Source organism: Pollachius pollachius (genome assembly GCF_949987615.1).
Source record: "Pollachius pollachius genome assembly, chromosome: 18".
NCBI lineage: Eukaryota > Metazoa > Chordata > Actinopteri > Gadiformes > Gadidae > Pollachius > Pollachius pollachius.
In genome coordinates this window covers 10,371,538-10,395,844 of record NC_136951.1, presented here as the reverse complement: position 1 = coordinate 10,395,844, position 24,307 = coordinate 10,371,538, and the positions used below count along the sequence as shown (strand labels likewise).

The window sequence follows — 24,307 nt, the reverse complement described above, 5'->3', positions numbered from 1 at the left end:
CCATCCTGCCCAGGCCGCCCTGCGCGTGGAGGAGGAGTCCTGGAACGCCTACCCCTACACACGCACCCGGTGAGTAGGAGCAGGTGCACACACATAGACACACACACACGCACGCACGCACGCACGCACGCACGCACGCACGCACGCACGCACGCACGCACACACACACACTAATAAACAATAATCACACTATTAAATTACCAATACACCCATTAAACTACCAATACACACGCCTCAAGTGAGGGGTTGATTGCGCATACACACACACACACGCACACACACACACACGGTGAGTAGGAGAACACACACACACACACACACACACAAGCAAACAAACAAACAAACAAACAAACGATGAGTAGGAGAACACACACACACACACACACAGCTACCCCTACACACAGAGTTGTTGCAGTGTATTTGAAGCTGTTTGGTTTCCTAGCACTCAGTGAAGGCCTCACCATAGAGGATGATGCTAGGCCCCTGACCGGTGTCCCCCTGCTCTGGCCCCGGGACAGGTACACCTGTCCCTTCGTAGAGAAGTTCTCCATCGACATCGAGACGCACTACAAACCAGACACCGGGAACACAGGCGATGTCTTCAACCTGTCATCGGCCGAGAAGAGACAAAGGACCGTGGGTGAGGAGATAACATGCACGCACACGCACACACGCACGCACACGCTCACACATATACATGCATGCACACACACATACATGCACGGACGCACACATGCATGCAGCTGTGCACACACGATGCACACACTAGCACACACACACACACCCGACCTGCGTTGCTATCCTACATACATTAAACCCGTGTGTGACTGTTCCCCCCCCAGACCCCATAGACATCGTCAAGGACTACGTCCCCCCCCACGAGTACCTGGTGGAGGAAGACCCCAAGCTGTACCAGTCGGCGAAGACCCGGCGGGGCCCGCTGTCCGACGACTGGATCGAGGAGATCAACCAGAACCCGGGCCAGAACCCGGTCATGTGTGCCTACAAACTGTGCAAGGTGGAGTTCAGATACTGGGGCATGCAGTCCAAGATAGAGCGCTTCATACACGACGTGGGTACGTGAAAACATGTTTTATATACTGTTGGTGTGTGTGTGTGTGTGTGTGTGTGTCGGGTTGTGTGCGAGCGATTGTGTGCTTGTGGGCGGATTTTTGGTTCATGTGCTTGAGTATGTCCATGCAATTGTGTTTGCATGTTTGAAGGTGAGTCTGTGTGTCTGTGTTGGTATGTATGCATGTGCATGTATGCACTCGTGTGTGGTCAGGGGCTTGCTATACTTGTTGTGCAACACATAAACTTAGCATCAGCAGAACAGAAGGAACAGCGTCTAGAGCAGTCTGCAGAGTGTGTGTCCACCGAAGGACAATGTGCAATGCAGGTTTTAAATTAAAACAGGAGAACAAGAGAACAGAGCTGAATGGAGCAGAGAGAAGAGAGGGGGGGGGGGGGGGGGGGGGGCTGGCGTTTGGACGAGCCAGAGAGGATGAATTCCCCGCCGTGCGCGGCTGCTTGGTATTCATTGCAGTGATCTACAGGTTGTTTATGTAACGTCGGAGGCACCCACCCCATTCTGCTCCAGCACGTATCTCCATACACCCTAATGAGCCAACAGCGGCTTCTCCTGAGATGGCCCTCCGTCTAACTTCCCCGTCTAATCAATAGAGCCGCTCCCCATGAAACCCTGTTGCTGCTCTCACTCTCTTCTTCTTCTCTCTCCATTCAATTAAGCAGGCTTTATTAGCTTGGGAAACGTACACGTTGCTAGATCACGTGTCTCTCCCTGTCTGCCTCTCTCTATATATATCTTTGGCTCTGCCCTCCTCCCTCGCTCTGCCTCTCTCCCGCCGTCTCCGTCTCGTCTCTTAATGTATCATTTGTATCAGCATGAATAGTAGATTTCTCCATATCCTGTGTTAGTGTTCATTTGGTTCCCCAGTTGTTTGTCTGTTTGTTGGGCTTTCAATCGATTCATCTATTCACCTGTCCTGCTAGTCATCTTCCCTGATGAATATCATGATGTAACCCCCCCCCATGTTCCTATTGTTCCACTTACTAAAGCTGTCTGAGCTGAAGGTCATTTGAGGTTTTATTTTAGATTTAATTTGAGGTGTTTTTGTGCTTTTCTGCTTGTTATTAGCAGGTTTCATTTAGTTGTTTTTCTTGAGGGTTCAGACTATTTTCAGTTTGGAGGTATGAATGACCATTGTGAGACAATGTAGATATCCAATTTTGTATTTCGCAATGAGTATCATTCTGGCCTCGGCTGGGTGGTAGCTGATTTCCAAACATGGGCGTGGCCTTACCTCCAGCCAATCAAATAGCTAGGTGACGCTGTTGCTCTCTTGGCCTTCGCCCAATCCAGTGGGAAGTAAAGTAGAAACATCTCCTCCTCTGAGAAAAGTACCAGAGGAAAACGATTTATGAAGAACAATCCCTGGATGGATCAACTCCTGCATGGACACGTTTATTCCTGAGCCACTTCCTCGCTTCCATATTTTAATACAGAGGAAATAGCTGCAGTATAAAAAGTGACATATTTGGGGGCCCTGGTGCCTCACCGGGTAGAACGCGTCCCATACAGGCTCAAACAAACCTTTAGAATATTATTTTTGTGACCTGGTGCAGCTTTAATTGTGTATAAGAGTGACATAGTGCAGCTTTAATAGTGTATAAGAGTGACATAGTGCAGCTTTAATAGTATGTTAGAGTGACATAGTGCAGCTTTAATAGCGTATAAGAGTGACATAGTGCAGCTTTAATAGTGTGTTAGAGTGACATATTGCAGCTTTATTAGTGTATTAGCGTGACATAGTGCAGCTTTAATAGTGTATAAGAGTGACATAGTGCAGCTTTAATAGTGTATAAGAGTGACATAGTGCAGCTTTAATAGTGTGTTAGAGTGACATATTGCAGCTTTATTAGTGTATTAGCGTGACATAGTGCAGCTTTAATAGTGTATAAGAGTGACATAGGGCAGCTTTAACAGTGTATAAGAGTGACATAGTGCAGCTTTAATAGTATGTTAGAGTGACATAGTGCAGCTTTAACAGTGTATAAGAATGACATAGTGCAGCTTTAATAGTATGTTAGAGTGACATAGTGCAGCTTTAATAGTGTATAAGAGTGACATAGTGCAGCTTTAATAGTGTGTTAGAGTGACATATTGCAGCTTTATTAGTGTATTAGCGTGACATAGTGCAGCTTTAACAGTGTAAAAGAGTCACATAGGGCAGCTTTAACAGTGTGTTAGAGTGACATAGGGCAGCTTTAACAGTGTGTTGGAGTGAACCCGGGGTGTCCATTCGACCCCCTGCAGGGCTGCGTAAGGTGATGGTGCGCGCCCACCGGCAGGCCTGGTGCTGGCAGGACGAGTGGTACGGCCTGACCATCGAGGACATCCGCCAGCTGGAGCTGGAGACCCAGCTGGCCCTGGCCCGCAAGATGGCCCAGTACAGCCTGGGAGAGGAGGCCTCGGGGCCCGCGGTCGAGGCCAACGGCTCCTCCTCCACCTCCTCCTCCTCCTCGCACCACCACCGCCACAACCACCACCACCACCAGGAGGGGGGCCAGGAGGGCCCACAGCAGGGGGGCGGGGAGGCGGCGGCGGGAGTGGTGGCCGAGGGGACGGAGGGGAAGGGGGGGGAGGAGGGAGAGGCCAGGGGGGAGCTGACCAAGCAGTGGTCCACCTCGTCCCGGTCCTCCAACAGGTCCTCCAAGAGAGGAGGTGAGGGCCGCACGCACGCACGCACGCACGCACGCACGCACGCACGCACGCACGCACAACCACACACACATTCACTGTGTAAAGGGCTTTGGATGTCTTCAAAACTGCTATTTAAATGAAATTATATATTATATATATGAAATATATATATTTTTTATGTATAAAATAAATTATATTATAAATATGTATACACAAATAATTGTATTTTACTTTATTCTTTATTTCTCTCACGGTCTGAATTCCCTGTCTGGACCTGGAGAGTAGGGACGAAGTCAAGGGTTTGAGTGAAATTTATTACGAGATACAAGTAGAAATATAACCGCAAGCAGTGATTAACGGTGTCCGAGCAAAATTAAAAGTCAAGAACACACTAATGGAAGATATATAAATATGACATAATTATAAAGAAAAGTTCCACTTAATGCAATGCCTCAGCTTTCAGGTGAGCTGCAGAGCAATGGCTGAATGTCATGTTCGGCTTGTTCATAACGCTCTAATTGGGATTCAAACTCTCAACCTAAGGATCACCTGTACAAGGCATTATCCCATTGAGCCACTGATAAACCTGAACTGCAGCCTCATTCACATGGTAAAAATTTATAGGTCAATATTGATAAGCATATAACATCCAGAAAACTCCAAGCACACATTTCTCAAGTGAATTAAGGGCTTTCTTAAAAACATATACCTGAAAATTCTTTGAAATTCTGGGGAAATTAAACATTTGTAGTCAAGAACACTAGCGGAAGAGTTAATTATGAAGGAAAAATGGTTAACGAAGAAGTTCCACTTAATGCCATACTGTGTCTTGGCAGTCCGATTCTTGGAAATGAATGACCCGGAATGTTGATTGCCTGATGTATTTCAGGTGCTGTTCAATCTTGTGTTTCTTAAATGTTCATAATGCTCTAAGTTCATAATGCTCTAATCAGGATTCAAACTCTCAACCTATGGATCACCAGTACAAGGCATTATCCCATTGAGCCACTGACATTCCTGTACTGCATGAAGTCTCATTCACATGGTGAAAATGTATATCGATAAGCACACAAGATTAAGAAAACTCCAAGCACACATTTCACAAGAGAATTAAGGGCTTTCTTAAAAGAGTACAGATCTGAACATTTGCACTGTTAATGGTATCCACCTAATGATAGCCGTATGGTAGTTATACAATAACAAAATAGTCATATGGGCAAAATGGGTTGAGACTGTGGACGTTTGGCTTTTCTATGAAATTGGGGGAAAAGTAAACATTTTTAGAGCAGAAGACCAGGGTTTTATAGATCTAATTCTAGAGATTAATATTATGAAAGAATTTTGAGTCCAGGTCCATCTGATGAGGAGAATGAAGCCTAATTCATGATTTTGTTCAATTGCGCCACCTTTGGGTGCAGTACCACAAATTTTGGTTTATGTGTAGTGGGGGTTAACCACACCTGAAAAGGTGTGGTTAAGGTGCTCGGACCCCTAAAAAGAGGATTTAACACAATATGACATTGGATTTTCTGACCTTAATACACACAGTGACCATTTCAAAGACATTATTTTCACCTGCTGTCCAAATGCATCCACACCTCGAGTAAGTGTTGAACCGACCAATGGCCTTGTTGTGGGTACAGGTAGCCCCTCCCACCAGAGCATCTCTGAGTGGCGGATGCAGAGCATTGCCCGGGACTCAGACGACAGCACGGATGAGGACGAGTTCTTTGACGCACACGGTAAACACACACATCCTGGGACGGTCAGAGCTATCCTATACTGCTACTGCTATAACTACAACCGGTCAAACTGATCATAGTACTATTCATGCTAAAACCACCATGGCAGTAATTGCTATCAGATAAGCCTCTTGCTACTATGCGTTAAACCGCAGACTATCTTAGTTTTAGGTGGGGTTATTAAAATGAGCATATTATAGATCCAGACACTGATAAAACTGTTGTGTTGTGATATTCTACTGGAGTTTATTTTTTGAGGGGGTTAAAACATGTATTTATCAGCATACCTGCTGCTGCCTGTCTTGGCCAGGTCTCCCTTGAAAAATAAATGTTTAATCTCAACGGGACTTACCTGGTTAAATAAAAGTTCAATAAAAATAAAACATGCACTATTCATTCGAGGGTCCAAGGGTTGTGTTTTCCAGTATGTTTGATTCTCCGCTTGCGTTCTCGACAGAAGACTTCTCCGACAACGACGAGATGCTCGCCAAGCAGATCAGCAAGTGGAGCTCCAACGACCTCATGGACAAGATGGAGGCCAGCGAAGCACAGGGTGGGGCTTCACACAGACCTGCACCCACAGGCTTGTGACTACATCACGTAGACATAAAGACATCCAACTACAGTGATGTAGTTCAATGTGTGTTTGGTATGCAAAGGCTCCATCAAGGTTTTCCACATAACACATAGATGGCTTCACAGAACCATCAATGTTCCGTCACACACCAAGGAGCATTATAATTACCTGTGGTTATTAATAACTTAACTAATAATAAAGACAAAAGGCAATTCACTTAAGTTAATTACCTTTTTTGCATTTTCCTCGCCTCATCATTTTGCTTCATTCTTTGGCCTTGGGTCTTGTTAAAATGGGAGTAGTTTGAAATAAAGCATTACCAAACCATTAAAGTATTAATGGTGAATTATATGTGTATGTAACACAATTCTCTTTTTGTTTTACAGAAACTTTGTATCAGGAATCTGGTGGCGAGTACACAGTCATGAGCAACGAGGACTCACAGATGGAGGTACAACTAGAAAGTATTATAAATGTGCATCCTTCAAATAATACTGAAAATGTGTTAAATGGGTTATCATTGTGTGTATTATGTATTATATGTCTTTATAAATTAGTACGACTATGTACTTATATGAGCGATGAGAAAAGTTTAAACTTTTTTCTCCATCCCTCATTCCTGTTCCCTTCTCTTCCTCCCATTTTTCCCACATCGATCTCTCTCCCTCCCCTCTCTCCCGTCCTCATTCTTTCTCTCGTGATCATGCTTTTTCTTTCCTTCTCTCTCCATCACTCTCTATCTGTATTTCTCTCTATTCTGATTTTATTCTCTCTATCATTCTCTGTTTCTTTCTCTCTCTCTCTCTCTCTCTCTCTCTCTCTCTCTCTCTCTCTCTCTCTCTCTCTCTCTCTCTCTCTCTCTCTCTCTCTCTCTCACACACGCTCTCACACTCTCTCTCAGGATGGATGTTCCCAGCAGTGTCGGCAGTCTTCCAAGACTCATGTCCTCATTCTCGTTCTGCATGGAGGAAACATTTTGGACTCCGGCTCTGGTATCCTATTGGGGTTGTACATCAAAATGCATCATGGGTTGTTTGTTTGGCGTTACTCCACCATATTGAGAAGACTCAAGAGAGTTATAGTACTGTAAAATCCTAAACCAACGTCAATATACCTTAACCTAGGCTAATGAAAACTTTGTTTTGCCACTTGTCGCATGAGAAAATGCTGTTGCCGCTTCAAACACAAATATGTCTTTCAATAATGACGGTTCAATTCATGATTAATAATTATTAACAGTGAAAAAACATACTACTTACATTATAACTACAATTCTAATGCTCTTAAGCTCACAAAGTGGAGGCCATCATTGCGATGTAACGTGGGGATGTACAAGCCCTATGCTATATACTGTTAGATACTGCGATACTATAAACATGTATTGATTAGATCAGATCAGATTGGGACTTTATCATCCAAGAGGGGAGATTCGGTTTGTATCAGCAACACACATTATTCTAAAACACAATATCAATATGGAAGACGGATTTGCTTTAATAGCTTTTAGGAAAATACACAGAGGTATACTATAGCCTAACTTCATATAATGATATAATCGTAATCATGTAGTGAAAACGTAGTTAATTAGTATGTGCTAATTAAAGTGTTTACTGATACTGAGGTGAAAGTGAGAAAGACAGGGAAGCATATCTTGTGTCGTTTCTGTGAACTCACCACAACTAAACTGTGTTGTTAAAGAGAGGACCAAAGCCATTCAGGGCCTTTGGAAACAGAACATAGGGCAATTGTCTCCATTCAAATCTGATCAGGATGATCCCCTTTTGGTGATGCTGGGAGAACCTGCTTTACTAGCGCAACATAATCTACATGCTGTACATACCAGCCCTCCACACTGCCATTAAGGACTGGAAAAGACTTCCTTCCGTCCTTTGTTCTTGTTCCAGGGGAGGTTTAGGAGCTGTGTACGTGAAATAAGTACAAAAGGCAAACTTTGTTTAGTCACTTAGCAGATGCTTCTATCTCCAGCAATTAAGTAGGGAGGCGTAGAACAATTCAAGCATTCAATTAATATCGGAGTTCAGTAATGAACTCTTTTACTGTGCTAGGATTTTCAAGTCTCCTAAAAGCCGTAGAGTTCAGAGAAGCTCAAAGTGAGTTAAATAGACGCCAAAATACAACCGCTAACTAACGAACAGCGGTTACTCTGTCCTGACGATCCTGTGTTGGTTCTCCGTCCAGGCGATCCGAGCAGCAAGCAGGGGGACGTGAACACGCTGGGAGGGGCCTTTGAGACGGTGATGAGGGTCCACTACCCCTCGGCTCTGGGTCACATCGCCATCCGGGTGGTCCCCTGTCCCGCCGTCTGCTCCGAGGCCTTCTCCCTGGTCTCCAAGTCAGTGACTATGGTTACCACACACACACACATACACACGCATAAACACATACACACGACCACACACACTGGCTGCATGCAACAGGCTGATGTGAATTTGCTGCAAGATGCAAGAGGCATCACGCAAATACATGCACAGGAACATGCATGTGGATATCCACACACAAACATGCTTGAACACACACACACACACACACACACACAAGCACACACACACACACACACACACACACACACACACACACACACACACACACACACACACACACACACACACACACACACACACACACACACACACACACACACACTCGCTCGCTCTCTGACCTGCTCCCTCTCTCTGTGCAGTCTGAGTCCGTACAGCTACGATGAGGGGTGTCTGTCCAACAGCCAGGACCACATCCCCCTGGCTGCACTCCCCCTGCTGGCCACCTCCGCCCCTCAGTACCAGGACGCCGTGGCGACCGTCATCATCAGAGCCAATCAGGTGTACGCCGACTTCATGAGGTCTGTGGAGGGGGCGTCGTTCTCCGGCCAGGTGGGTCGAGTGGTAACATAATGTATAATAATGTTTAATAATCGTCATGTGATATGGTATAATATCAGATTATATTAGACTATGTGAATGTTATATAATGTCACATAATATTTATATAATTTAGAGAGGAATGATGCCAGCCAGGGTGTCATATTTTCAAATTTAGATATTTCGTTTATTTATGTTACTCTACTTTATTACTCAACCCGTAGTTGGATACATAACACCGCATTTAAAATGATTCAGTAAGAGAACACTCGCTCTCTTGTGCGTGTGTGTATCGATGTGTGTGACTGTGTGTGCGTGTATACACGTGTGCGTGTGTGTGTCCAGGTGTGTGTGATCGGGGACTGTGTCGGGGGGATCCTGGGCTTTGATGCCCTCTGCAGCAGTTCTCTGAGCGTCTGTGAGAGCCAGAACTCCAGCCGGAGGGGCAGTGCCATCAGCGTCCAGGTACCAGCCCTCCGTCACCTACTGCAGCTGGTCCTCCGTCAACTACTGCAGCTGGTCCTCCGTCACCTACTGCAGCTGGTCCTCCGTCACCTACTGCAGCTGGTCCTCTGTCCTCCGTCACCTACAGCAGCTAGTCCTCTGTCCTCCGTCACCTACAGCAGCTAGTCCTCTGTCCTCCGTCACCTACTGCAGCTAGTCCTCTGTCCTCCGTCACCTACTGCAGCTGGTCCTCCATCACCTGCTGCAGCTGGTCCTCTGTCCTCCGTCACTAGCACCAGCTAGTCCTCTGTCCTCCGTCACCTACAGCAGCTAGTCCTCTGTACTCCGTTACCTACAGCAGCTAGTCCTCTGTCCTCCGTCACTAGCACCAGCTAATCCTCTGTCCTCCGTCACCTACAGCAGCTAGTCCTCTGTCCTCCGTCACCTACAGCAGCTAGTCCTCTGTCCTCCGTCACCTACAGCAGCTCGTCCTCTGTCCCATGTCCCTACCACCTTCAGCCTAGCTGTCCTCTTTACCCATTCCTCACTCCTTCACGAGCCTCTTTCCTTCAGAGTGATAAAGTGGTGATCCCTTTCATCAGTTTGATCTCTCTATCTCAGCCATTCATCACCCTGATCTCTCTCTATGTCTCACTCCTGATAAGAAGCCATGACACAACTGCCTAGCTGTCATCCAGACATAATGTCTCTTATTCTCTGTGTCTGTCTCTGTACCTCTTTCTGGTTTACCTCTCTCTCTCTCTCTCTCTCTAACTCTCTCTCTCTCTCTCTCTCTCTCTCTCTCTCTCTCTCTCTCACTCTCTCTCTCTCTGTGTCTATGTCTCTCTCCCAGGACACGGACCTCCTGTCCCCGGGGATAGTGATAAACAGTGGCTCCTCCTCCCCCTCCCTGGAGGGGAGCCGTCACCTGAGCCGCAGCAACATTGACATCCCCCGCAGCCTGGGGGCGGACGACCCCAAGAGACAGCTGCCCCGCAAACGCAGCGACTCGTCCACCTACGAGCTGGACACCATCAAACAGCACCAGGCCTTCCTGTCCAGGTAGGAAACTACGTTACTGTAACTGTTACTGTTACTGTAACTGTAACTATTATTGTTACTGTTGCTCACTATCACTTCCTGTCCAGTTGGGAACACTGTTACTGTTACTCACTATAACTTCCTGTCTAGAAGGAACCACTGTTACTGTTACTCACTATCACTTCCTGTCTAGAAGGAACCACTGTTACTGTTACTCACTATCACTTCCTGTCTAGAAGGAACCACTGTTACTGTTACTCACTATCACTTCCTGTCTAGAAGGAACCACTGTTACTGTAACTCACTATCACTTCCTGTCCAGTTGGGAACACTGTTACTGTTACTCACTATAACTTCCTGTCTAGAAGGAACCACTGTTACTGTTTCTCACTATCACTTCCTGTCTAGAAGGAACCACTGTTACTGTTACTCACTATCACTTCCTGTCTAGAAGGAACCACTGTTACTGTTACTCACTATCACTTCCTGTCTAGAAGGAACCACTGTTACTGTTACTCACTATCACTTCCTGTCTAGAAGGAAACACTGTTACTGTTACTCACTATAACTTCCTGTCTAGTAGGAAACAGTTACTGTTACTCACTATCACTTCCTGTCTAGTAGGAAACACTGTTACTGTTACTCACTATCACTTCCTGTCTAGAAGGAAACACTTTTACTGTCACTGTTACTCACTATCATTTTTTTGTGTGTGTGCGTGCGTGTGTGCATGCGTGCGTGTGTGTGTGCGTGCGTGTGTGTGCACGCGCGCGTGTATGCGTGTGCGTGCGTGTGTTTGCGTGCGTGCGTGCGTGTGTGTGTGTGTTTGTGTGTGCGTGTGTATGCGTGCGTGCGTGCGTGTGTATGTATGTGTGTGTGTTTGTGTGTGCGTGTGTATGCGTGCGTGCGTGCGTATGTTTGTGTGTGCGTGTGTATGCGTGCGTGCGTGTGTGTGTGTGTTTGTGTGTGCGTGCGGGCCAGCCTGCACTCCAGCGTGCTGCACGGGGAGGCGGGCTCCCGGCGCTCCAGTAACAGCACCATGCTGGAGGGCGGGACTCTGGGCCGCTTCGACTTCGAGGTCACGGACTTCTTCATGTTCGGCTCCCCGCTGGGCCTGGTGCTGGCCCTCAGGAAGACCGTTGTGCCCTCCCTGGACGGTGAGGACCCCGCCCTCGTACTGAGGACCACCCCCTGGTAGTGCAGGGTTCGGCCGAACACGTGGTGGCAGCTTTCTTCCATTGATATTATTTGTTACTTTGTTTTGTACTCTTGTGCCTTTGGGGACTTTGAGATCAACATCCGCTGTAGTGTTACATTTTGAAATGTGAATTGTACAAATTTCACTTTTTTTTTTGTTGTATCTTCATATATTATGTGTGTAATATATAATGTAATATATAATGTATATTACATGTATATTACAATGTATATAGCATTCTGAATTCTGGCCATTGCCCTCCTGAATGTTGGCCGAGTTCTAACCTGTCCTTATCTTAGACGGACCGACATTGTTGACACGTGAAAGGCCCCCTTCGGTTCCCCCACCCAGCGTAGGTTTAGAGCCAAGATGGCCGCTGGCTGAGCGTGGCCCTGTGCTCAGCGTTGGGGTTATTCTTCCTCCTCCTCCTCCTCCTCAGTGTCGGCGCTGCGGCCGGCCTGCCAGCAGGTGTACAACCTGTTCCACCCGGCGGACCCCTCGGCCTCGCGCCTGGAGCCCCTTCTGGGGAAACGCTTCCACCTGCTGCCCCCCTTCTCCGTCCCCCGCTACCAGCGCTTCCCCCTGGGGGACGGGCACTCCGCCCTGCTGGGTGAGACACACACACACATGCACACACACACATAGACACAGACACACACACACACACAGACACACACACATAGACACAGACACACACACACACACACACACACACATACATAGACACAGACACACACACACACACACACACACATAGACACAGACACACACACACACACACACACACATAGACACACACACACATAGACACACACACACATACACATACACACATAGACACAGACACACACACCACACACACACACTCTGCCCTGCTGGGTGAGACACACACACACACACACACATACACACACACACACACACACACACACACACTCTGCCCTGCTGGTTGAGACACTAACACACACACACACATTCTAACCTGCTGGGTGAGACACTCTCTCACACACACACACACACACACACACACACACACACACACACACACACACACACACACACACACACACAGACACACACTCTGCCCTGCTGGTTGAGACACAGACACGCTGCCCTGCGTGTGGTGCCTCTAACATGTTAGTGTGTCGCTGTGGTGTGCGTCTCCCCTCCCTCCCCCCTGCCAGTGGAGACCATGCAGTGTAACCCCCACCTGCTGGTGGAGCCCAGCGGGGGAGGGGGCCTCCGCTACCCAGAAGGCGCCGTCACAGAGACCTCCATCCCAGTACCGGTGCTCAACTGGCAGGCGGCGCAGCCCACCGTGGACGGTGGGTCTCTGTTTAACTGGCTCACTCCTGTCTGGGTTTAATTGGCCTTCTTCCCCCGGGGGCCATCTTGGTTCTGAACCCCAGCAGGGTGACCAACGGCTCCATCACCCTGCTGGGGTTTAGAACCAAGATCGAATCAAGATGGCTGCTGGGCGGATGTTCACAGCCTTGTCTTTTCGTGTGGAAAACATAGTCTCTGAGGCATTTTCATCGTACAACCTTTGAATACAAACTTTGTGTGATTTCGTACTTTAATTTACATTTAAAATTGAGCGGTCGCTTATATTAAAAATATTAAAAATGTAGCACAATCAAAGCACACAGCTGCAAAATCACAACAAAGAACCCAGACACTCTACTTCCTAAAGAAGCAATGACATAACAAACAATTCAAGTACTGCAACAACCTGCAACTAACCCCCCTCCTCCTGCTCTAATCCCCCCCCCCCCCCCCTCCTCAGCCGACGCCCTTCTCCACTCCCACTGCGGCGGTCTGCTGGTGGACGGCCTGTACCCTACGTCCCCCCTGGCCGGAGCCCCCCATCTCCGGGGGCACCGGCGGGCCAGCGAGGCCAGCCTGGCTAGCCAGGTGTCGGGCATGGCCGACTCCTACACCGCCTCCAACATCGCCACCAGTACGTTGATCCAGCCCTCCCCCCTCCCGCTCTGCAGACAGACAGGCTGCTGTGTCGTAGGAGAATGAGTGTGGACGGGTCAGGTTTATTTTAACTAGGGTTGGAAAGAGTTGTGCTGCTCAATTAGCCTTAACATACAAGGCATTTGCTGTAGTGTGTTGGTTGCAGAAATGGATACAGAGAAAACAACAAATCCCACCGTTAATAGAGCATCCAGCAGCAGCCAGCAGCGGCCATTAACGGCAGCTGAATGCTTGAACTCCAGACCTCCTGCAATTCAATACAATTACGAATGGAACATGTGTGTCGTCCAAAGTTCAGCAGACTTAAGTCCTGGGGGAGAGGGATAGGGGAGGGGGGAGGGGGATGTGACAGCTGGTGTTAAACTATGATCTTTCCCCTCCCCGCCTCTTTAAAAACCGCCCCGCTCCTCCTCTCAGCACCCACGCTGGAAGTCAGCCGCAGTCCCAGTAAGCGACTGGGCCTGCTGTCCCAACTGGCCCTGCCCTACCACAAACTGCTCTCTCGGACCCCCTCCCTCCGCTCGCCCAAGAGGGTCCGACCCCGCGGGGCGGAGTCCGACCCTGTGACCCCTGACCTTGCCGACGTCACCTGGCCCGTCACAGAAGTGCTGCTAGGCTCCTCCCCCCCGTCGCCGCGGGCGATGCGTTGTATAGAGCAAGGTACCCCCACCGAAGGAGACCGCGGGAGGAAGTGACTGGTGGGAACCAGGATGGTTCCCTGTTCCCTGTTCCCTTCACTTCCTCCCTGTCTCTCCGTGTTCCCCTGGTGTGTTCCCCTTCGTCAGATTCTTCCCCTTAGAGTTAGAGTTACCCGTCAGACTTCCTGTTCAACTTTTTAATGGCTGGTATTTTACCAGCAGGTGTGATGATGATCAGCGTTGCCAGATCGGGCCCGATTTCCTGTGCTGCAGCCCGGGTTGCCAGATTGGGCGGGAAATCTGGCCCAATCTGGCATCGCTGATGATGATTAGTCATGTCCAGCCATTTCTAAGCAGACCCTTTACTGACATCACAAGTGGGAGAGTCCACTCAGATGACTGACTGGATAGCTCAGCCTAGCAGGTTGGTACAGTCTAAGTGGGTAGGCTGGTAGTCTATCCGTTTTTTGATCACACCGGGTGGTAAAATAGGGGCCCTTTAATATACTATCCTCTCCTGCTATGTAGATTGGTCGTCTTCTCGACGACCTCAGAATAGCCTCTGCTCCTTCTCCCCTCTGTATCTGTGAGAAAACAAGGGGAACTTGTTGAAAGCTGTTGGCTGGTACTCTTCTCCTGTGTGTTAGGGGGCCCCTGCACTGCAGAGAACGCGGTGCCTTTCCTTTAAGGCCCCTGACACACCAGGCCCACGGTCGGCCCCTCCGACAATGCAGGGCAGTTGGTCGAGTGTTTGTGGCCCTTGTTTCTGCGATGTGTTTGGACTAGCCCTGATTCGGAAAGTTGAATCGGGGGCCGAGGCCATCAGTGAGAGAAATCACTCCGATTGGCTGTTCGGCTTAAGCCAATCGGAAGTTAGCAAACAACCTTGTCTAGAGGGCACGCACAAAAAAGAGTTTTGTTTTTTAGTACAATACAGTAAAATATACAAAATATCAATACAGACTACTGCCACCAGCTGGTAGGGAGATTAATATCCTCTCAGCTCAGCGCAGAACGCACTGTGCTGGTGGGGCGGTTGGCTTTGGTTTCGGTGGTGGCTGCGAGTGTGACCTGTCTGCCAAGCCCCAGGCGACACGAGGCAACGCAGCAGTGGGCCTTCATCGTGGCCAGTTCTGTGACGTTGGCTTGGTGTGTCAGGGCCTTTAGACGACCAGCTGGACCTTTCAACCGGGCTTCAATGGAACCTAGAGAACATTAGATGATAGAGATTAGACATGGGGCCGATCTCTCTCTCTCTCTCTCTCTCTCTCTCTCACCCACACAAACACACGTTCTCTCTGTCTCCGTTCAGAGATACGATACAGAGATGATGAGAAGGGGATGGAAACAAAACCAGATATCTTCCAACAATTTATTTCTTATCTTTCTTTTCCGGACCCTTTTCCTCTCGCTGTCTCTCCCATTTCCTCTCCATATTGCTCCCCCTTTCTTTGTCGTTCTCTCTCCAATCTCATCATTGCGGAGTTTTTTCTCCTTCTCTGTATCTATTCTCTCTCACTCTATATTTACCCCCACCCTCAATCTCCTCCCTCCACTTCTCCCTCTTTCTCTCTCCCCCTCTTTGTAAATTTCCCTCTCTCCCACTTTCTCTTCCTCCCCTTTCTATTTTCGTCTCTCTTTCTCCCTTATTCTCAATCATTATTCCCTATATTAACCCTTTCTCCCCTTCCCTCTCGCTCTCCCCCTTTCTCCCGCCTCTCTCTTCCTCTCTCCCTCTCTCCCCCCCTCCCTTTCTCTCCCCCTCTCTCTCCCCCCCCCTCTCTCTCTCTCTCTTCCTCTCTCCCTCTCTCTCTCCCCCCCTCCCTCTCTCCCCCCCTTCTCTCTCCCTCTCTCTCTCTCTCTCTCTCTCTCCCTCTCTCTCTCTCTCTCTCTCTCTCTCTCTCTCTCTCTCTCTCTCTCCCCCCCCCCCCCCCCTAGTCGCGTCCCACTGGTGGGGCTCCAAGAGGATAGACTTTGCTCTCTACTGTCCCGACGCGCTGACTGCATTCCCCACCGTGGCGCTGCCCCACCTCTTCCACGCCTCCTACTGGGAGTCCACCGACGTGGTGGCCTTCATCCTGCGACAAGTGCGGACCGCCCATCGCAACCACGACAACACAGACACCCCTCCTCCCCTCCCCCCGCCCCATTTTTACCTCTACATTTAGTTAATATTTACATTTAACATTTAGTCATCATGAATTTTAGATTGAGTCATTTATCGTTTTTTATCATCATTTTTATATTTACTATTTTACATTTAAATTATTATTATTATTATTATTATTATTATTATTTTCCAATTTCCAATTTACTTTGTATTAGTTCATAATAACTAGTTCTCAGTGAGAACTAGTTATTTTAGATTGAGTCATTTATCGTTTTTTATCATCATTTTTATATTTACTATTTTACATTTAAATTATTATTATTATTTTCCAATTTCCAATTTCCTTTGTATTAGTTCATAATAACTAGTTCTCAGTGATAAAAGCTTTTCCCAAAAATGGCTTCATATGACTCCTTGTTTGTAATGGTTTTTGGTGATTTGGTTGTCCAGGTGATGAGGCATGAGAACGCCAGTATTCTGGAGCTGGACGGCAAAGAGGTGTCAGAGTTCACACCCTCTAAACCCCGGGAGAAGTGGATTCGCAAAAGGACCCAGGTCAAAATTAGGGTACGGAAAAACACCTTGTCTTCCCTTCTCAACGCAACCTTAAAATGCTTATCAAAAACATGTAAAATCAAGAGCTGATAGTTTAGGAGTCAATTTTGTTGAAATTATGGTTGAACAAATGATGATGATTTTAATTAATTTAATACATTTTATTACATTTCTGTGTAATTGAATGGTCGACTTTACTTGTAATAGGAAATACTAGCTTAACTATATTAAATGTGACACATTTCAAAGAAGTGAAATGTGTCACAGAATGCGATTTGCATGTAAGTTTGTGCAAACAACCTTTCACTTTCTTTAAAAATCAGAAATAGTGTTGTTTTAAAACACCTAACAAGTTTCAAGGGTGTAGAAACCAGGGCAGCCTTCTACCATACACTGTTAGTGAAGCAATAACAAATGATGGCTGATTTTTGCTGTTCATTCAGAATGTCACGGCCAACCATCGCGTGTGTGACGCAGTGTTCTCTGAGGACGCAGCCCAGCTGGTGACCGGTCGCTTCATGTACGGCCCCCTGGATATGGTCACACTCACTGGGGAGAAGGTAGTCATCCAGCCCCCCTAGCACCAGCAAGTGCCCCATGGTTTACTCCAAATGTCCAAACATGACCTACATGAAAGCATTGTTTATTTTGCAGTTTTTTCTCAGTTGAATTCAAAAAGTAGCTTCTTTTTTTTTTAAATATGGAAATATTGAAATATTGAAAAATAAAATCATACTTTGGGAGTTCCCCCATCTTGTTGTCATCACTAAAAGATTTGTTTTTTTTCGTTTTTTTGGGGGATATTTTGTCCTTTCTGTCTTTAGATTGACATCCACATCATGACGCAGCCCCCGTCTGGGGAGTGGGTGTTCTTCGACACACAGCTGACCAGCAGTAGCGGCAGGATCTCCTACACCATCCCTGACAGCAAGAGGCTCAGCACCGGGGTCTACCCTGTCAAGATGGTGGTCCGGTGAGCACCGACAACCACTGTCTCATAACCGCCTTCTCCTGGTCTCCACAGAGGACCCCCTCCTGCTATTCTGACTCCAGTACTCTCTACTCGCTAAAAAATGGGTCTTTCCTTTTTTTCTTCCTCCTCCGTTTCTCTGTCATCGTAGCTCTTTTTCCAATATTCTCATCATTCTCACATTTTTCTCCATCTCCCTTACCCTCTCTATCCCTCTCTATATTTATCTCCCCCTGTCTACTCCCCATCTCTCTGCAGTCTCCAATTTCTGATTACTCTGCACTTTTTGAATCTGTCTGTCCCCTCTTCGTTATTGTGTGTGTCTGTGTCAGTCTGTATGTGTGTGTGGGTGTGGGTTTGTGCGTGTCTGTATGTGTGTGTGTGTGTGTGTGTGTGTGTGTGTGTGTGTGTGTGTGTGTGTGTGTGTATGTGTGTGTGTCTGTGTTTGTGTATTTCTGTTTGCGTGTGTATGTTTGTATGTATGAATTCGTGTGTGTGTATCTGTGTGTGAGTGTGTGTGTGTGTGTGTGTGTGTGTGTGTGTGTGTGTGTGTGTGTGTGTGTGTGTGTGTGTGTGTGTGTGTGTGTGTGTGTGTGTGTGCTCGTTCCAGGGGGAACGAGCACACACACACACACACACACACACACATAATGTCTACCTGACGGTGCTGCCCCAGGGGACAGTGTGTGTACAGTATCTTCATGTATGTGTGTGTGTGTGCTCGTTCCAGGGGGGACCATACGTCGGCAGACAGCTACCTGACGGTGCTGCCCCAGGGGACAGAGTTCGTGGTGTTCAGCATCGACGGCTCCTTCGCCGCCAGCGTGTCCATCATGGGCAGCGACCCCAAGGTGCGCGCCGGGGCCGTGGACGTGGTGAGGTAAGAACCCGTGGGGGGAATACTAAGGCACGCCACGCACACTCACGCACGCAAAGACACACACGCACACACATATGCACACGCACATCACATTTTACCTTTACATTTAGGGCATTTAGCGGATGCTTTCATCCAAAGCGACTTACTTACTTACTTTAGTGTTGTGTACATTTGTCAAAACATGGCTTTGTGTATGTGGCCTGGTGGGGCACACCTCTTCCACTTATGTATGTAAGCCCTAGTTATCTGCTGATCAATTCATCTATTGATTAATTTGTCTAGTGAGCAATTCCTCTAGGGCCTCATTCATCTAGTGATCAATTATTATTGTGATCTATTCATCCATTGATCAATTCATCTCGTAATCAGCCAATTTGTACCTTATTTATAGTTTACCTTAAAAACAATCTCAAAATCACAAACTTTTCTCTCCAAGATAAGATTAAGAGGTTTTGTCTAACCTAACTTATAGAAAAGATGGTCATTTTTTTTACAATATAATTTATTACAAAATACACGGTACACACTGCAGTTCTCCGCTCTAGATTCAGAGTTAGTCCATCTCAGAGCAGAACACTACCTTCCCGCTCTGATGGTACTCTCGCTGTGCCCAGGCACTGGCAGGACCTGGGCTACCTGATCGTGTACGTGACGGGACGTCCCGACATGCAGAAGCAGAGGGTGGTGGCGTGGCTGTCCCAGCACAACTTCCCCCATGGCATCGTGTCCTTCTGCGAGGGGCTGGTCCACGACCCGCTGCGCCACAAGGCCAACTTCCTCAAGTCCCTCATCTGTGAGGTACTTATGGCTGGTGGTTTAGGGCTGAATGTAGACTTTAGAATTAGAACGGGAGGAGAGCGCTGTGCTGCCGGGTAAGTTTGCACATGCAAGGTATTACTTTCCGATGCATGGTTGTAGTTAGGGATATACATATGTTTGCAGGAGCCATGCAGTATATGGTTTACCATAGCGTCGTTTTAGGAGCAGTGTATGTTTTATTTGCTGGTACGGATGTCAAGGCGTATGTGGGTGGGAAGAGTATTAGGTAGGTTCCATTCACAAAATGCACATCAGCTCATGTTTTTTGTGAAAGAAACACAATATATATAACAAATCTAGCCATGCTTTGTATAAACAGATTTCTTACTGTGTGTATAATAGGTGTGTTGCCACTTTTCCTCCAGATTGCCACCACAGATGCATTGGAAAACCTCTACAGCATATAAACCATATCTGTGTCTCTTGGTGCAGGCCCATATGAAGATCTTTGCGGCCTACGGCTCCACCAAAGACATCTCAGTCTACTCCTCTATCGGCCTCTCTCCATCACACATCTACATCGTTGGACGAGCCACCAAGAAGATGCTCAGCCAGTGTCAGGTATGTCCCCCACCTCCATCTTCTTACTGTGGAACATCTCCATCTGGTAACTGTGGACCACCTCCATATACTCCTCACTGGGGACTCTGTTAATAATAAGTTATTATTATATTATAGTTAATAAAGGGATATGCCTGAGATATTGGTAAATTGACGTATGCCGGTCTTACCCTGTTTAAGACGAGTTTAAGTCCAAATTCATCATTGTGCGTCCAGAAGGGGATTTTCCATTAGTTTACAGTCTGCAAACACACACATGATTCAAGTTAAGTTTATTAACAAATGATTGAACAAATGAAAGAAGCACTGTGTTCATTCGTGAACCAATGTGTTCATGAATAGTGAACGAACCGAGCAGATGAACACATGATTGGAACAAATTCAAGATTCACTCAACCTACACCTCGATTCATGGACCAACGAGTATACGAAGACAAGAATGAACAAATGAATGATTAATGAGCGTACAAGGCCCCTTGTACAGTCACCTAACCCCCTCCTCCTCCCCCCCCCCCAGTTCATCCCGGACGGCTACGCCAGCCACCTGGCCCAGCTGGAGTACAACCAGCGCTCGCGGCCCGCCAAGTCGGCCAGCGCCCGCATGGTCCTCCGCAAGGGCAGCTTCGGCTTGGGCGCGGCCGGCGGCGACTTCCTCCGCAAGCGCAACCACGTGTTCCGCACCCTCTCCTCCCAGCCCGGGGGGGCGACGGCCGGGGCCGGAGGAGGCGGCGCCGGCGCCGCCTCCTCCGGCCCCGTCGCCGCGACGATCGCCGCCACGCTGGGGCGGACGGAGCGCACGCAGAGCCAGTGCGAGATGGACCGCGGCACGCCGTCGGCGGTGGCCAGCACGGCCCAGCGCAGCATGAGCATCGCGGCGGGCTGCTGGGGCCGCAGCGGGAGCACCAGAGAGGGCAGCAGCGGACTGCTCAGCCCCAAGTGAGGGCCTCCGGACTGGGGGCCAGGGGCCAGGGGTGGTAGTGGTGGTGGTGGTAGTGAGACACAGAGCGCTGTACAAGATCTTAGAGGGGGGGGGGTTTGTGTGTGTGTGTGTGTGTGTGTGCGTGCATATGGCATGGTGGAGGATCAGTCACACCTTACTATACACGCATTGCTGTACCGAAGTAGGATGGCTGATGGACAGGCAGAGAAGGACTTGTGTTTGGATGATCTAAGAATAGGTAGGGGTGTGTGTGCGTGCGAGAGTGAATATGCTTGGTAGGGGGAGCGGAAGATTCGACTGAGACACAGTACTGTAGTAACAAGTAGGAGGGACAATGGACAGGTAGAAGATGACATTTGATTGGATGATCACAGGGTTAGTTGGGGGGCAGCCGGGGTTGTGTATGTTGAGGGGGGGTGGAAATAGGGGCGGGGTTTGAGGATCCAATGGAATATCAGCTGGGCTGCATTCATGTGAATTCTGTTTATATCCAAAAACCAACAAAAGGGGGCGGGATACCCGAGGGGTTCTGGGTTCTATCCTCAACGTCTTTGAGCTAGAAGCACCTCAACCCTGACCTGCCCTACATGTATCTAAGCAGAAGTCGCTTTGGATACAACCATCTCCTGAATAAGTTAAACATGAGGAGACGCTGGCGCTATCAGAACACAGAACACGTGTATTAAAAGTGCTCACGTCAATACAGCCTTTAAACGTGAAGTAGCGGAACAGACCGGAAGATTCAAGAAGAGAAAGCGTGTGCAATTTTAAGGTCATAATGAAACCAGTAGAAAACATAGAGACGATTCCTCTGTAGCAAAACCACTCAGTAATCCCTTCATTAAGAGAACATCACTGATCATTTTAGGAAAGAAATATGATTATTCATATATTCTAAGCCTTAAATAAATGTCATATTACGGGACCCCTAAATACACACACTCTCTCTTACACAAACACACACACACAAGACAGGCACACATAAGCAAGATACACACACACACACTCACACACAAAAGCTCAGGACAATTTATAGAGCAACACTTGTTTAAACATGTTCCGATAGTCCATCACAGATGCCAGTTAAGTTACTTGTGTCCATGGTTAAAAACCAACCATTTTCCACTTAGTTTAAAGTCACACTTTCCATGGAAATACATACACAAGTTTCTAACTTGGGCTCAGAGACAGCTGCCAAACCATCAACACCTACAAATAACCATTAGAAGAAAAAAAAAAAGACTACAACACACTCAGTGCTTCTCTCTTTCGCTGGATCTTTTTACCAGTTTGGCCAGTGGTGTCGATCTGCTACGAGGTTGACGAACCTGTGTGTATGTGTATGTGTGACGTTGTTACCTATGGTCCGATACCGGCTCTTATTTCCTCCTCTCAATGGCCAAATGGGCCAGCCCAAGGCCTTAACGTCCACAAGACATGGTACGACATGGCACGTTACCAAACTAATGTCACGGAAGACAGAGGACACGGGATGCAGCGTTAGAACTTAAGTCAAACTGTTCACAGTCTACAGCAACAATCCCTTTATCTGGTAATTTGCTTGCAATACCTCTTGTCCGCCACTAGGGCGGAGCTGTGGTCTCCCATTGTGCATATGTGCTGCTGCTACTGGGAGATCGTTGCTCATGTAGTGCTTTCTCAAGTTTTTTTTGCTGCGTTTCCTGCGCTTTAACTTTAGATGGTGTTCACGTGACCACACATTCAACAAACATAGCTGTTATATTCCACCAAACTGAATGGGGAAGTGGGATCCCAGGAGAAGGGGATTTTTACATGGACTTTCGGCAGGAAAGGCTTTCACAAAACTGCTGAAGGCCGTGACACCGGATTCCTTGGTTGTGAAAGGATAACCACGAGGCAGGTAGATTTTGAGACTTTGAACAGTTCACTTCAGACACAATCTTCTTCATGAACCTTACTGGAAGGCTCAATGGAAATGAGTTGGATGTTCAGTGGTGAAGCAACAGAACCAAATGTTGATCCCGGTGGAAAGTCCTTTTGGCATGATTGTACCTCGTCCCCCCTTTTATTTCTACGATGCTGTCTAGCGCTGCTTCCATGAATAGATAGACAAGAGTATGGATGTGCCTATAGGTCTTTACTGTCTTTGTATCATTCTCAACAATTTACAATTAGCAATTTGTTTCAAGCCACAATGAAAGCCAAAACCATTCTGGAATGCTGTAGTAATTCAACTGTATAACCTCATTGTTATGTTTTTGCACTATACGGCAGAAGATCTAGTTATTATCTCATGTTTATACATGTTAATACCTTTGTAGAGCATGACAAGCTATTTTTATTAATTTCAGGGTGATGTGCTAGTAGGCACACGTGTGTACATTTTGTGAAGACATGAACATAATGTAAGTAGCTGTAAGGGTGTGTAACTATACGTGCCAAAATGTAGACAGGTACCCATTCTCTTTGTACGAGAATGGGTGACAACCTAAAATCACATTTTAAATATTGACAGGAATACATATTTTTAAAGTTTAAGATAGCCTACTATAAAAACAACAACAACTAGATATCCTTCTTCAGGTCCAATATTAGCCACATTAAGTGTAGTATTTCAGATTAATCAGAGCTACTTTGATGTAAAATGCATTTGAAGCATGTTAGTATACAAACCTATGACAAATACTATGGCAAATAGAGGTTTGGAGAAAGCAAAATAGAAACAGTCGATAAGGCAGACATTTTATGATGTTCACGCTGTGTGAAGAGGAGAGTGGCTGTGAGAGCTCAAAACTGCAACTAAAGAAAACACATGCAAATAGACAAAACGCAAGCAAATTAATAAAATGTCTTCCTGAATTTGACAACACCGCACTGCAACTTTAGAAAACAAATGCAAATGGACAATGCAAAAGGCAAAAAACTATTTTCATCAATTTGACAACATGCTGGATATTCAGACTCCTGCTCATTCAGTCCCAACACCAAACAGCCAGGGGAGCCCTTCCAGAGGACAATTTAAAGTGATGAACACGTCTGGAAACTTCTTCATTTCATGATGCTATCAAGGTCAGCTATCCGTTAGTGGTGTTTTAAATGGGCTAAAATTAAAGTGTTTTGGGTTTATTTTAACATTGTGATCGCATGACTCCGATATTATTGCTCTCTCCAGACGCGTTCATACATCATGATCGACCTCTGGAATTCTCTTCTGTTGTCGTTTGGTGTAGTTGCAGCCATATCAGTTTCCGTGATGTGATTGGT

General features: G+C 47.2%; 1 protein-coding gene across 1 annotated transcript in view; it reads left to right on the top strand.

Moving 5' to 3' along the window:
• pitpnm2 (phosphatidylinositol transfer protein, membrane-associated 2) overlaps positions 1–21,061 on the top strand; it is a gene marked incomplete at its 3' end in the record, with an annotated part of 30,903 nt that extends 9,842 nt beyond the window's left edge. Inside the window, exons 3-27 of the mRNA XM_079755911.1 lie at positions 14–69; positions 519–640; positions 843–1,076; positions 3,338–3,745; positions 5,368–5,466; positions 5,924–6,019; positions 6,430–6,494; positions 6,945–7,035; positions 8,243–8,396; positions 8,745–8,934; positions 9,268–9,387; positions 10,220–10,428; positions 11,389–11,564; positions 12,045–12,215; positions 12,790–12,930; positions 13,392–13,565; positions 14,006–14,248; positions 16,165–16,313; positions 16,787–16,903; positions 17,335–17,451; positions 17,716–17,864; positions 18,592–18,741; positions 19,356–19,539; positions 19,993–20,121; positions 20,639–21,061. Coding sequence (XP_079612037.1) covers positions 14–69; positions 519–640; positions 843–1,076; positions 3,338–3,745; positions 5,368–5,466; positions 5,924–6,019; positions 6,430–6,494; positions 6,945–7,035; positions 8,243–8,396; positions 8,745–8,934; positions 9,268–9,387; positions 10,220–10,428; positions 11,389–11,564; positions 12,045–12,215; positions 12,790–12,930; positions 13,392–13,565; positions 14,006–14,248; positions 16,165–16,313; positions 16,787–16,903; positions 17,335–17,451; positions 17,716–17,864; positions 18,592–18,741; positions 19,356–19,539; positions 19,993–20,121; positions 20,639–21,061 — 4,167 coding nt within the window. The remainder of the gene's footprint in view (positions 1–13; positions 70–518; positions 641–842; positions 1,077–3,337; positions 3,746–5,367; positions 5,467–5,923; positions 6,020–6,429; positions 6,495–6,944; positions 7,036–8,242; positions 8,397–8,744; positions 8,935–9,267; positions 9,388–10,219; positions 10,429–11,388; positions 11,565–12,044; positions 12,216–12,789; positions 12,931–13,391; positions 13,566–14,005; positions 14,249–16,164; positions 16,314–16,786; positions 16,904–17,334; positions 17,452–17,715; positions 17,865–18,591; positions 18,742–19,355; positions 19,540–19,992; positions 20,122–20,638) is intronic.
• Between the last annotated feature and the right edge of the window lie 3,246 nt (positions 21,062–24,307).